The 12,867-nt window shown below is 34.7% G+C and overlaps 1 protein-coding gene across 2 annotated transcripts in view; it reads right to left on the bottom strand.

Moving 5' to 3' along the window:
- STT3B (STT3 oligosaccharyltransferase complex catalytic subunit B) overlaps positions 1-12,867 on the bottom strand; it is a 105,901-nt gene that overhangs the window by 33,301 nt on the left and 59,733 nt on the right. For both annotated transcript variants that reach the window (XM_049629887.1, XM_049629888.1), the window contains exons 4-5: positions 2,508-2,573; positions 685-784 (exon numbers count right to left, since the gene is read on the bottom strand). In XM_049629887.1, the coding sequence (XP_049485844.1) occupies positions 685-784; positions 2,508-2,573 (166 nt within the window). The remainder of the gene's footprint in view (positions 1-684; positions 785-2,507; positions 2,574-12,867) is intronic.

Genomic DNA, 12,867 nt, shown 5'->3' with positions numbered 1-12,867 from the left:
GTGTTTTGTTTTAGCAGCCCAAATGGACGAAGGTACTCTGTCGTATACTATACAGAAAAGGTTTTCAAAAGTTTATTAAACTGTTTACTCTTACAGTGACTGTGCTGAATTTGAATATGCATATGTGAATGATTTTCTTTTCCTTTTTTAGTTTTTCTTTTTCTAACGTTTATTTATTATTGAGAGACAGAGACACACAGAGCGTGAGCAGGGGAGGGGTAGAGAGAGGGGGAGACACAGAATCTGAAGTAGGCTCCAGGCTCCGAGCTGCCAGCACAGAGCCCGATGTGGGGCTCGAACTCACAAACTGCGAGATCATGACTTGAGCCGAAGTCGGACGCTTAACCAACTGAGCCACCCAGGTGCCCCATATGTGAATGATTTTCAAGACAGAATACCCATTCCCCCAAATTAAGGAAAAAACTGGGCTGACAAATATTAAATCTAGTATCTGCAGACTAATTTTTACAACAGCAAAAACTCATCAAGAAGTTGGTAACAATGTATATACGTAAAAGTGCCTGACCCACCTTATTGATACAAAAAAACAAAAAAATATATATGAAATTATTTTCACCTTCTTATGAGTAACACGGCCAAACAGAAATGGCTGTTCAATGAAAATGTATGGCTGTTCAATGAAACATCTCTTAGAGGTGAGATTTCAAACGTCAAATCACTCACCTATGTAGACTCTTTTGCTGTATCTCTGCATCAGTAACAGCACAAATACATGCAGTGGAATAAGGTTGATGATAAACACATAACCACCCCAAGCAGAGACCTACGGATTAAGAAATGCAAAGTTAAATAATTTAAATGTCTGCTTTTAAAAATAGATTCAGTTTTATTTGTCATGACAATCTAAACATATAATGAACAAATATAAACAAACACTAGGATTTTTGGCAAGTGTGACAGATGCTTAAAATTGATTTATGAAGCCTACATATAACCTATTTCTATGTATTATTAAAATAATAATCCCATAAATCCAACATGCTTTTCTATATTCACTGGAGAAATGGTCAGATTAAACTTAATAACACTGAGAACATTATAATTTTGAATTGGTAGTAAAAAGTCTGTCATAAAGGTGAGGATTCTTAAGATACAGATCATAAATTTTTAAAAGGGAAAAGAAAGGCTTTTACTTCCCTCACTTTTGATAACTACATTGCAAGAAGCTTCACTGAGAATAAGAACAATGAATGTTTAGCACCAGCCAACAACTGAACTATAAGGAAATCTCGGATAATCTGGATATGCTTCAAGATACTCAAAATAAAAGGTACTACCTTAAGTATAAATTATTTCATACTAATGGATCACAAATCAAGATTCCATTTTAATGCTTAGCATGTATCATAAAGTTAGACTGTTCTATCAGAATAACGGAGTATATTCTGGTCTAATTTTTTTTTGTATGGTTCTTTAAATTTTTTTTTTTTTTTTTTTTTTTTTTTTTTAAGTAAGCTATATGCCCAATGTGGGACTTGAACTCACAACCCTGAGATCAAGAGTCACATGCTCTACCAGCTGGCTCTGTTTCGGTAAAGATAATGTTTATTTTTGACCAATAGTATTACCTTTTTGAGTATATTCAATAGGCAATAAGCTCTTGTCAAGAACAAAGTTGTGGGTGTACATTAATAATCAAAAGCTTGAAAGAACCATTTGACCAATAGACACATTAAGACACTAGATGTTAATATATACATTCTAACAATGCTGCCCATATCTAAAATATTTCAGAACCACTTGTAATGAACTGCCTTCGGTATACAATAAAGAACATGTTTATTGCTTCACTGACATGCTATTTTACACCAAAAACAATGTTACCCTGATTGAGCAGGGGTTCTAAGTGAAGGACTTTGAATTACCTCCAAAATTTAAATGTAAACTTCAAAGAGAATGAGTTTTCTATTACTTGGGTACAAGCGCACAGAATGTGCCTGGCCTTAACCACTTTAAAAGGGGCATGGATAATTTGGATGCACAAATTCCATGCTATGTGTTCAAAAACAAACAAACAAAACCTTACCTAAAATTATCACTAGTTTTCAGCACAAGACTACTAGATGATAGTCTGTGGTGTGGGAAAAAAGGCAGGAGAATGAAGAGGTAATTCTGAACCCCAATCTAAGTAATCTGTTGAAAAAAGTACGTAGGTAGTTTACCTAGAGGATAGCACCATTATTTAGGTAAAGTTGTACATCTGAAAAGAAAAATTGTTTCACTTGCTGCAAATATTATATTTGAGGGATTGGCATTTATTAGCCCTCCCCACTAAAGCAAAGTCCATACACACTCCAGAGATGGGGGTAGGGAAGAGTATAGCAGTAATGAAGGGGACTATATTAAACAAAATTAAAATCCAAAGATTTCAGGAAAAAAGGAAATGGAGAACTAGTCTGGATGAGAAGAAAATGATGAAGACGAGGAATTGGTCTAACTGTGAAAGACTTGCCAGACCTTGTATAATTTCAATAATGAATTCTTACCATATAGAAATATGATAAGCAGCAGCACATCGTCCAAAAAACTGACCCAGTTTTTACAGATTTTACCTAAAAAACAAGCAAATGTTTATCAATGTTCCTGATGGAAAAAAAAAAAGTTAAATATTTAGTAAGCTTGTACTACAAAAAGCCAAAGTTATTAAAAAAGTACAGAGGTTTTATTCAGATATTCAGATCCACTTAAGATATGCATTTAGAACACCAGGCAACAGTCAGACATTTTATAAATAGCCTTGATTTTTCTGTTGTTGTTATGCAGTTTTCAGTAAAAACAATCATCTTAAAAAAAAATTATATTTTCCTATATATGCTTTATTTTCTATTTTAAAATGATTAACATCAACAAATTAAGATTTTAACTAATTTGTTCAGCAGAACTACATTTTTACATAGTTGGTCTTCTTAATCTGTAATTTTTCATTGGAATATATACATCTTGTATAGAATTCTAATTATAAGCATCCATTTTTGAAAACCTATCATCTAGAAATTTTCAGATACCATAACCAATATCAACAATAATTAATAAAAATTGGGGTGTCTGGGTGGCTCAGCTGGTTAAGCATCCGACTCTTGATTTCATTTCAGGTCATGATCTCACTGTTGTGAGATCAAGCCCCATGTAGGGCTCCACCATGAATGTGGAGCCTTCTTGGATCTTCTCCCTCTCTCTGTCCTTCCCCCTCTCACATACACACTCTCTCTCAAAATAAATAAACATTAAAAAAACCCAATAATCAATAAATAATTATCTATATCTTCAAGATATTGATATTCCTAAAGAAATTTCTAGGATATGTCAGTAAAATTCTCAATCACTCTGAACCAGAAAGACAACCTGCAATCAACGAAAGTTTCAAAAAAATAACATCTCTACTGTCTAAAACAAAACAAAAACAAAAAACAACAAAAAACTAACCAAAGAAATAATTCCCAGATAAATTTGTATGTTCGTCTGAAAATAACAGTTTGGTTCAGAAAACTAAATTAAAAAAATTTTTTTGAGTTTATTTTGAGAGAGAGAGAGAGCACATGCAACACATACACAAGTGGGGGTGGGACAGAAAAAAGGAAAGACAGAATCCCAAGCAGGCTCTGTGCCATCAGTGCAGAGCCCAATACATGGCTCGAACTCATGAACTGTGAGATATGACTTGAGCTGAGATTAAGAGTTGGACATTTAACTGATTGCACGCCCAGGTGCCCCAGAAAACTGAATTTTAAGTTTCAAAAACACAAGTTCTAAATAGTTATTTATGCCAAGGGTAAAGAGTCATCTTTAAAAAACAAATCGAATATTCTAAAGACATGATAAGCCTAAGTCCCATTACAAGCAATTCTGATTAAAAGAGTTATCTCCATGTTCTGATAGGAAGTTCAAATAGTTAATACTATATTCTACATACCTAATTTCAAGGAATTTACTTTTAAAACGAGCCTCTACTAATATATTAAAACAAACTATAGGTGACATGTAATCTTTGGGGGAATTGTAAAGCACACACACACACACACAATGAAAGGAGGGAAAGAAGAAGGAAATGTTCCTGGTTTACAGCACTTAAAGATATTATCAGACTAACTTCTGTTACATAGAGAAAGACTGCTTTGAATTCAACATCATAGTGTATGTGTGTGACAAAACACCCCCCCCACCACTGCCAAAACCAGCTTGACCTATGCCAAAATGTGAATAAGGAAGGCAGCATATTAAAATTTTGACAATTTTAAAAATAAAAAAATTCCCAGGGCAGATTAGAAATGATTCCTATAATATCCGATCTCCAGAGAGATTGGAGAAGTGAGTTGGAACCAAGTGCTAATGAGAAAATCACATAGAGACCAAAAGACAAATTAGAGAGACCAAAGATGATTTTTAGAAAGGAAAGCAGCTACCAGGGAAATGGGAAAGAAAAGAATATTCAGAAAGCCTACTTCTAAGTGGGGAGACTAGAAGAAACAGTGTTGTTAGAGGAGGAGATGAGCCAGAAACAAAAAGGAATCCCAAGGAATGGAGCACAGAAAACTATGGTAGGTAGATCAATAAACAAGGAAAAAAAAAAAAAAGATTCTACATAGAGACTGAAAATTAAAAGGACAGGTCATCCAGTAAACTGGAGGTAGAGATGACGAATGTTGAGGTTAAACCTGCAAACGACCATTCAGTCTTTTACATTTGTGTGTCAGTTATCATTTTATTGCCTCTTAGCTCCAAATGCACCCTTCAATATATGTTCTAACAACAGAGTATCTTCTAACTATTTCTCCTGTGAAGTGAGTATGATGTTAAGTTTTCTCAGCAGAGGGTGCTGAGGGAACGTTGCACAAGAGGCTCTCCAATGATTTCAGGTGCAGGCTGGAGTTGGTGGGGTGGCTGTGAGAACATCTGGTGGTGCTGACCCCAGCCATGGGCCCAGAGCACAGTCCTTCTGTGACTTTGCAACATTAGTCTAGAAATAACTTTCCTGCAGTCCTCTTGATATGGTAACCAAAAGCCTCATACACATTCTAGAAGCTTCCTGCCACTGCACACCATACTACAAGTCACTAGCTCCCCATTCCTGAATTCCTATACTCCAGAGGGTGGTCAATTGCTTGTCAGGCAGCTCCAAGCCAGCTCTAGCTTGGCCTAACCATGAAACTTCTCTGGGGCTGGTAGGCTGAACCAGACCCTCTTCGAATGAAATCTGAATCCTTTCCAAGTTTGTCCTTCCTTGGGTACTTTCCCTCAGCCCTAGCAAATCATATACAGTTTCCTTCTATATTAGTTACTCTTCTATAGCAGTTAATAATTCTCTATATAAAATTCCCCTTATTTAATCTACTGGGATTGATGGGGCCCAGTCCTGTATAATCTACTACCAAAAAACCAAAATATATTTACAACTACTAAATATAGTCCATACCCTGAAATTTCCTCAAACTCTAAAACCAACTGTATAGGTTGAAAGAGAATGAGAAAATGATACATACTATGAATCAAACATATTCCACTGTATTAATAATATACAGAAAAGTCTGCTATGTTGGACACACTGTAAAACTGTAAGTCAGTCATGCCCCAACTGGAGAGAAGACGCAAAAGCAAGAACTACAGCCAAAGCCCAGTATGACAGAGACCATGTGATGAGTACAGACACTGAGTGGCAAAAGGTACTTATAGATCCTGAATGTCATTGGTAACAGAAATGCAAGTCAGGAGGCTAATATATGACTGAGTATTGAGATCCAAATTTACAGTGGTAGGAATGTAGACATAAAGGAGAGGCTATGTTCAAGGGCCAAATCAACATTTTTGGTGAACTAGAATTAGAGTAGTGCAGAAAAAGAAGTTGAGAACTCCTAGTTTCCTACCTTGAGGTACTACCCATCAGTGAGGAGGAGGAAGGCCAACAGATGGTAGATATGAATGGGTGGTTTTTTAAGTCAGTCTTTCACATGTTAATATTAAAACTCCTGAATTAGAATTCTTCAACAATGGAAATATAAATCAAGAGAAAAAATGCCTGGAAAATTCCCCAATATTAGGAAATTAAACAACATGCCTCTAAAGAGTCTAAAGGTCAAAGGAGAAATTGAGAATTAGAAAAAAATTTTAACTACATGACAATAAGAATACAACATATTGAAATATACAGAGTATAGTTAAAGCAATGATTAAAGTATAATTTAAATTTCATATTAGAAAAATAGAAACAGCTAGAATAACTTAAGCATTAACCTCAACTAGCTAGAAAGGAGCAAACCAAATACAAAGTAGAATAATAAAAGTCAAGAATTCAGTGAAATAGAAAACAAATACAGAGAAAAATAAATGAAACCAAAAGTTGGATAAAATTTAACTAGACTGATAAGAAAAGAGAGAAGATACAAATGACCATTACTAAGAATAAGAGAGGTAATACCACTGCAGACTGTACAGAAATTCAAGAATTATAAAAGAATATGATGTAGTATTTGTGCCAGGAAATCAGACCATTTATGTGATATGAAAATTTTCAAAAAAAGAGATCTTTTAAAGAAACAAAATCAGAACAGAACTGTGTCAATAAAAATTGAATTAGTAATTAAACAATCTTCCCAGGTTCAGATGGCTTCACTGGTGAAAAGTATCAACAGTTAAGGAAGGCACAATACCAATCCTATAAAAATTCTTTCAGAGAATAGACAGGGAAACACTCCCCTAACTTATTTTAGAAGCTCAGAATAACCTTGATATCAAAGCCAGACAAAGATATCACAAGAAAAGAAAACATATTAATATCCCTCATGGAAACAGAGAAAAAATTCTTAACAAAATAAAATCAACACAAAACAATATAAAAAAAGATTATGCGCCATAAACAAGTCCAATTTCTTCCATGAATTCAAAGTTGTTTTAACATTGGAAAAAAAAATTAATGCAGTGGTTCCCAACTGGGGAATAGGGACTGAATACTCCTGGCATCTAGCGTGTAGAGGGAAGGGATGCTGCTAAACATTCTACAACACACAAGACAAGAAATAACTGCCTGGCCCCAAATGTCAATAGTGTTGAAGGAGAGAAACCCTGAATTAATGTAATTAAGTACAAAATCATACAAATCCTCAATAGACACAAAAAAGCTACTGACAAAATCTAATACCCATTTATGGTAAAAATTCTCAAACTGAAAATATATAAAAACTTCCTCAAGCTATGATCAAGGACATCTGTAAAAAAACAACTAACATTATACTTAATGGTGAAAGCCTGAATGCTTTCCTCTTAAAATCAGGAAAGAAAGGATGTGCAGTCTCACTGCTTCTATTGAACACGCTGCTTCTACTATACTGGTTCTAACCAGTACAATCAGGCAAGGTAAAAAAATTTAATTTATGCTCTCAGAAAGACATTGTTAAAAATATAAAAAAGACAAGCTACTGACTGAGAGCAAATGTTTGCAAAACATATATCTGATAGAGAATGTATTTCCAAAATATATAAAGAGCTCTTACAACTCAATAAGAAAACAACCCAACCAAAACATAGGCAAAAGGTTTGAAGAGACATTTCACCAAAGAAGAATCAGAATGGGAAATAAGCACATGAAAAGATGCTCAATTATTAGTCATTGGAGTAAAGCAAATTAAAACCACGAGACACCACAACATACTTACTAGAATGGCTAAAATTTAAAAATCTGAACATACCATGTGCTGGTAAAAAAGTAAAAGCAATGCCTCATATTGTGATGGAGGGAATGAAAAATAACAAAGCCACTCCGGAAAACTTTTTGGGAGCTGTTTATACAATTAAACTTGTACTTATAAACCAGCAACCCCACACCTAGGCACTTATTCAAGAGGAATACAAATACATGCCCATGTGCAACACTGTATGCAACTATTTATAGCCACTTTATTATCACCCAAAATTGGAAAACAAAATAAGCTACGGTACATTCATATCGTACAGCCATACATACTACTCAGCAATAAAAAACAGCAAACTACAAAATCATGCAACAATGGATGACTTATGCTAAGTCAAGCTAAGCAAGACATAAAGGGCCACCCTTTACTGTACTGTTTCTACAACACACCTTATGGAAACCAAACTCCCAAAGATATGTAGACAGAAATCAGACCTGTGGTTTCAAGGAATTTGGGTTAAGGAGAGGAATGATTACAAAGGCACAGGGGAAAAACCTTTAAAAAAAATTCTATAGGATGCAATGAAATATATGTATGCACTGTTCCTTGTACTATTTTATCTGTATCAGCCTTGTTGTTGGTGAATAGTAACAACAGAAGTAAAAATAAGCATGTACTCATCAATTTCTGTGTTCCTATAATGTTCTATACATTTACATGCATTAACTTACTTAAACTATGTAATGTAAGAACGATTATTACTTCTATTTTATAGCTGATGTAACAGACATGCGGTTAGTTTCAACTTTCAATGAACATAGAAAAAGAAAAAGAAAAAACAAACAAAAAAACCCAACTCTCAGTGACAATAGCTAATATTCAGAGAAGAAATATCCAGACCATGGTGGTTTGGCTTCAAAGACGGTATTCTTCACAACTTGATCTTGATTTAAAAAAATAAACTAAACAAACAAACAAGGTTAAGGGTGCCTGAGGGGCTCAGTTGGTTAAGGGCCTGACTCTTGATAAGGGCTAAGGTCATGATCTTACAGTCTGGTTCCTGAGTTGGAGCCCTGCATTGGCTAGGGCTTTGCACTGACAGTGCAGAGCCTGTTTGGGATTTGCTCTCCTCTCTCTCTCTCTGCCTCTCCTCTGCTCACGTGTGTGTGTGTGTGTGTGTGTGTGTGTGTGTGTTCTCTCTTTCTCAAGAGAGAGAGAAAAAAAAGGTTAGAATCTATAGAACACGAATCTAAAAGCATATTAAAAATTGTCTGTGGGGGTGCCTGGGTGGCTCAGTTGGTTAAGTGTCAGACTTCTGCTCAGGTCATGATCTCGAGGTTTGTGAGTTCGAGCCCCGCATCGGTCTCTGTGCTGACAGCTTGGAGCCTGGAGTCTGCTTCAGATTCTGTGTCTCCCTCTCTCTCTGTCCTTCCCCCACTTGCACTCATGCTCTCTCTCTCTCTCTCAAAAATAAACATTAAAAAATTTTTTTTCTTAAATGTCTGTCATCAGTGCTTTGAAAACAGAGTACTGTATCTTAACAATTTTAAAGATGTAACTTGTAAAAAAAAGGTTCAGCAGTTGGTTTAAAAGTAAACACACCAGATGAGGAATCAGTAGACAACTTACATTTACATTTTAGCGATTACATATAAAATGTTTTTATCTTCATAATGTCATTTGGCTACAAACAAGTTTTCAGAGTAGTCAGAGCTGTTAGTACTTTATTTTCAATTGGTAATGATCAGATATTAAATAAACGTAATTATCTATTGCAACTCTGTAGCCAAAACATTTTTATTTCATTTATAAGGAAAGTGAATGAGATTAAAGTGTCAAATACCTTGCCACAAGTCAGAAAACAGCTTTCTATGCCAGAACTCCAAACCAACTCATTTCAAATACTGAAGCTGTTTCCACTTTAAACCCAATTTATTTTAAGTATGTTAGTTTAAAAAATAGAACAAAAAAACTCACTACATAATCTTTTAGTCCTTAGGATGCTTTTCATCATTTTGTCACTCCATCATTCTTAAAAGCAATATGATAACTCAAAATGCTCAACATCACTCATCATCAGGGAAATACAGTTCAAAATCACAATGAGATACCCCCTCACACCTGTCAGAATGGCTAACATTAACAACTCAGGCAACAACAGATGTTGGCAAGGATGCAGAGAAAGAGGATCTCTTTTGCATTGCTGTTGGGAATGCAAACTGGTGCAGCCACTCTGGAAAACAGTATGGAGGTTCCTCAAAAAATTAAAAGTAGAACTATCCTACGACCCAGCAGTTGCACTACTAGGTATTTACCCAAGGGATACAGGTGTGCTGTTTCAGAGGGGCACCCGCACCCCAATGTTTATAGCAGCACTATCAACAATAGCCAAAGTATGGAAAGAGCCCAATGTCCATCGATGGATGAATGCACAAAGAAGATGTGGTATATATACATATATATATACATACGTACACAATGGAGTATTACTCGGCAATCAAAAAGAATGAAATCTTGCCATTTGCATCTATGTGGATGGAACTGGAAGGTATTATGCTAAGTGAAATTAGTCAGAGAAAGACAAAAATCATATGACTTCACTCACATGAGGACTTGAAGAGACAAAACAGATGAACATAAAGGAAGGGAAACAAAAATAATATAAAAACAGAGAGGGACAAAACAGAAGAGACTCATAAATGTGGAGAACAAACTGAGGGTTACTGGAGGGGTTTTGGGAGGGGGGATGGGCTAAATGGGTAAGAGGCACTAAGGAATCTACTCCTGAAATCACTGTTGCACTATATGCTAACTAATTTGGATGTAAATTTAAAAAAATAAAAAAGTAAAATTAAAAAAAAAAAAAAAAGCAATATGATAACTCACAATTTCCCCTACCAGGTCACCAACTTCATTTAACTCTAAATAATCAACATATATAAAAGCACCAGTTCCACACTGTGTTCTATAAAAGCATCTGTTGAATTAATTAAAAAAAAAAATTAAGCCGCTTAAAAAAAGAATGTCGTAATGGAGAACTCAGAAATAAAATTCATATGGAAATACAAAGGACCCTAAATGGCCTAACAAAAATTATTAGTGTATACAAGTATTTTTTTTTTAATGCTTATTTATTTTGAGAAAGAGCAAACAGGGAAGGGGCAGACAGAGAGGGAGAGAGAATGTCTGAAGCAGGGCTCAGAGACTGACACAGGGCTCAAACTCATGAACCATGAGATCATGACCCAAGCCAAAATCAAGAGTTGGACACTTAACTGACTGGGCCACTTAGGCACCCCAAGAGCTAGTATTATTTTAACTTTGATTTGTAACTCCAAATTTAGTCTTCTACATACTTTAAGAAACTAATACAAAGAATTATTAGTTTATGTTTTTGCACACACAATGTATAAAAATCTAATTTTGTGACATTGCCAATCAAAAGGGGGTAGGAACAGAGTTGTGAGAAGATTTTTATATATTATTAAAGATGAGCTAGTATAAACTGAAATAAGAGTAGTATAGTATTAGATTGCTAAATGTAACCCCCACGATAACCACAAAGAAAACAGCAAGAACATATACACAAAAGGAAATGAGAAATGCATTTAAACATTTCACTACAAAAAAACTAAAGACAAAAGACAATAATAAAGGAAATGAGAGACAGAAAAACTACTAGGCATATGAAAATAAGTAGCAAAATGACAGAAATAAGGTCCTTCTTATCAATAATTACTTTAGATTAAATTACACTCTCCAATCAAGACAAAGACTGGTGGAATAGATAACAACACATGGTACAACTATATTCTGCCTCCCAGACACTCACTTTAGATCTAAAGACACAAATATACTGAAACTTAAAAGGATGGAAAAAGATATTCCACGCAAACAGTAATGAACTGTTACTATACAGAGAATGGGTGACTATACTAATGTCAGACACAACAAACTTTAAATCAAAAAAGGTTTCAAGACAAAAAGGACAATATATATTAACAAAACTTGCAATGCTGTAAGTATAACAATTACAACATTTAGACACTTCATGACAGACCATCAAAATATATGAAGCAAAAACTGACAGAAATTAAGTGAGAAACAGTTCTATAATAGTTGGGGATTTCAATACACCACTAGATAACTGGTAGAATCAGAAAGAAGAAACCGAGGACTTCACATAATACACCAAATAGACCCAATAAGAAAAAGGACACACATACCACTCAAGTACACATGGGACATATTCTAGGATAGACCATATCTTAGGCAACAGATTAATTCTACAGAGATAGATACAGCAGAATACATATTCTCTGACCACAACTGGGTAAAATTAGAAACCAATAACAGAAGTGAAATGAGAAAATTCACAATTTTGTGGAAATTAAACAAAATGCCCTTAACAACCAATGGATGAAAGAAGAAATAACAGGGAAATTTAAAAATACTTACAGAGGAAAGAAACTGAAAACACAATACACCAAAACTCATGGGAGGTTGCAAAGTAGTGCTACGAGAAAAAATACCTATAAACACATCATTAAAAAACAAAACAAACAAAAAAACCAGATTTCAAATTAACAACCTAACTGTAAAACTTAAGAAACTAGACAAAGAACAAACTAAACCCAAAACTACTAAAGAAAGAACATAATAAAAATTAGAAGCAAAATAAAGAATAAAAAAAATAATAAAATCAATGAACCAAAAAGGAGTCCTTTGAAAACATCAACAGAATTGACAAATCTTTAGCTAGGTACACTAAGAAAAAAAAAAGAAAGTCAAATCACCACATCAGAAATGAAAACGTAAACATTACTACTAATTCTGTAGAAATTAAAAGGATCATAAGAAAGTGCTATGAATAACTGTACTCTAACAAACTGGATAACTGAGATGAAACAGGACAAATTCCTATACATATAAAATCTACTAATACTAAATCACATAGAAACAGAAAATCTGAATAGACTTATAACTAATAAAGAGATTGGACCAGTAATCAAAAATCTCTCAACAAAGGGGCACTTGGGTGGCTCAGTCAGTTGAGTGTCCAACTTCAGCTCAGGTCATGATCTTGCAGTCTGTGAGTTTGAGCCCCATGCCGGGCTCTGTGCTGACAGCTCAGAGCCTGGAGCCTGCTTCGGATTCTGTGTCTCCCTCTCTCTCTGCCCCAAAAATAAATTTTTTTTAATAAGAAAATAAAATTCTCAACAAAGAA

Source organism: Panthera uncia, chromosome C2 (assembly GCF_023721935.1).
Source record: "Panthera uncia isolate 11264 chromosome C2, Puncia_PCG_1.0, whole genome shotgun sequence".
NCBI classification, from domain to species: domain Eukaryota; kingdom Metazoa; phylum Chordata; class Mammalia; order Carnivora; family Felidae; genus Panthera; species Panthera uncia.
Note: the sequence above shows the minus strand (reverse complement) of the source record. Positions and strands in the feature narration are given on the sequence as shown.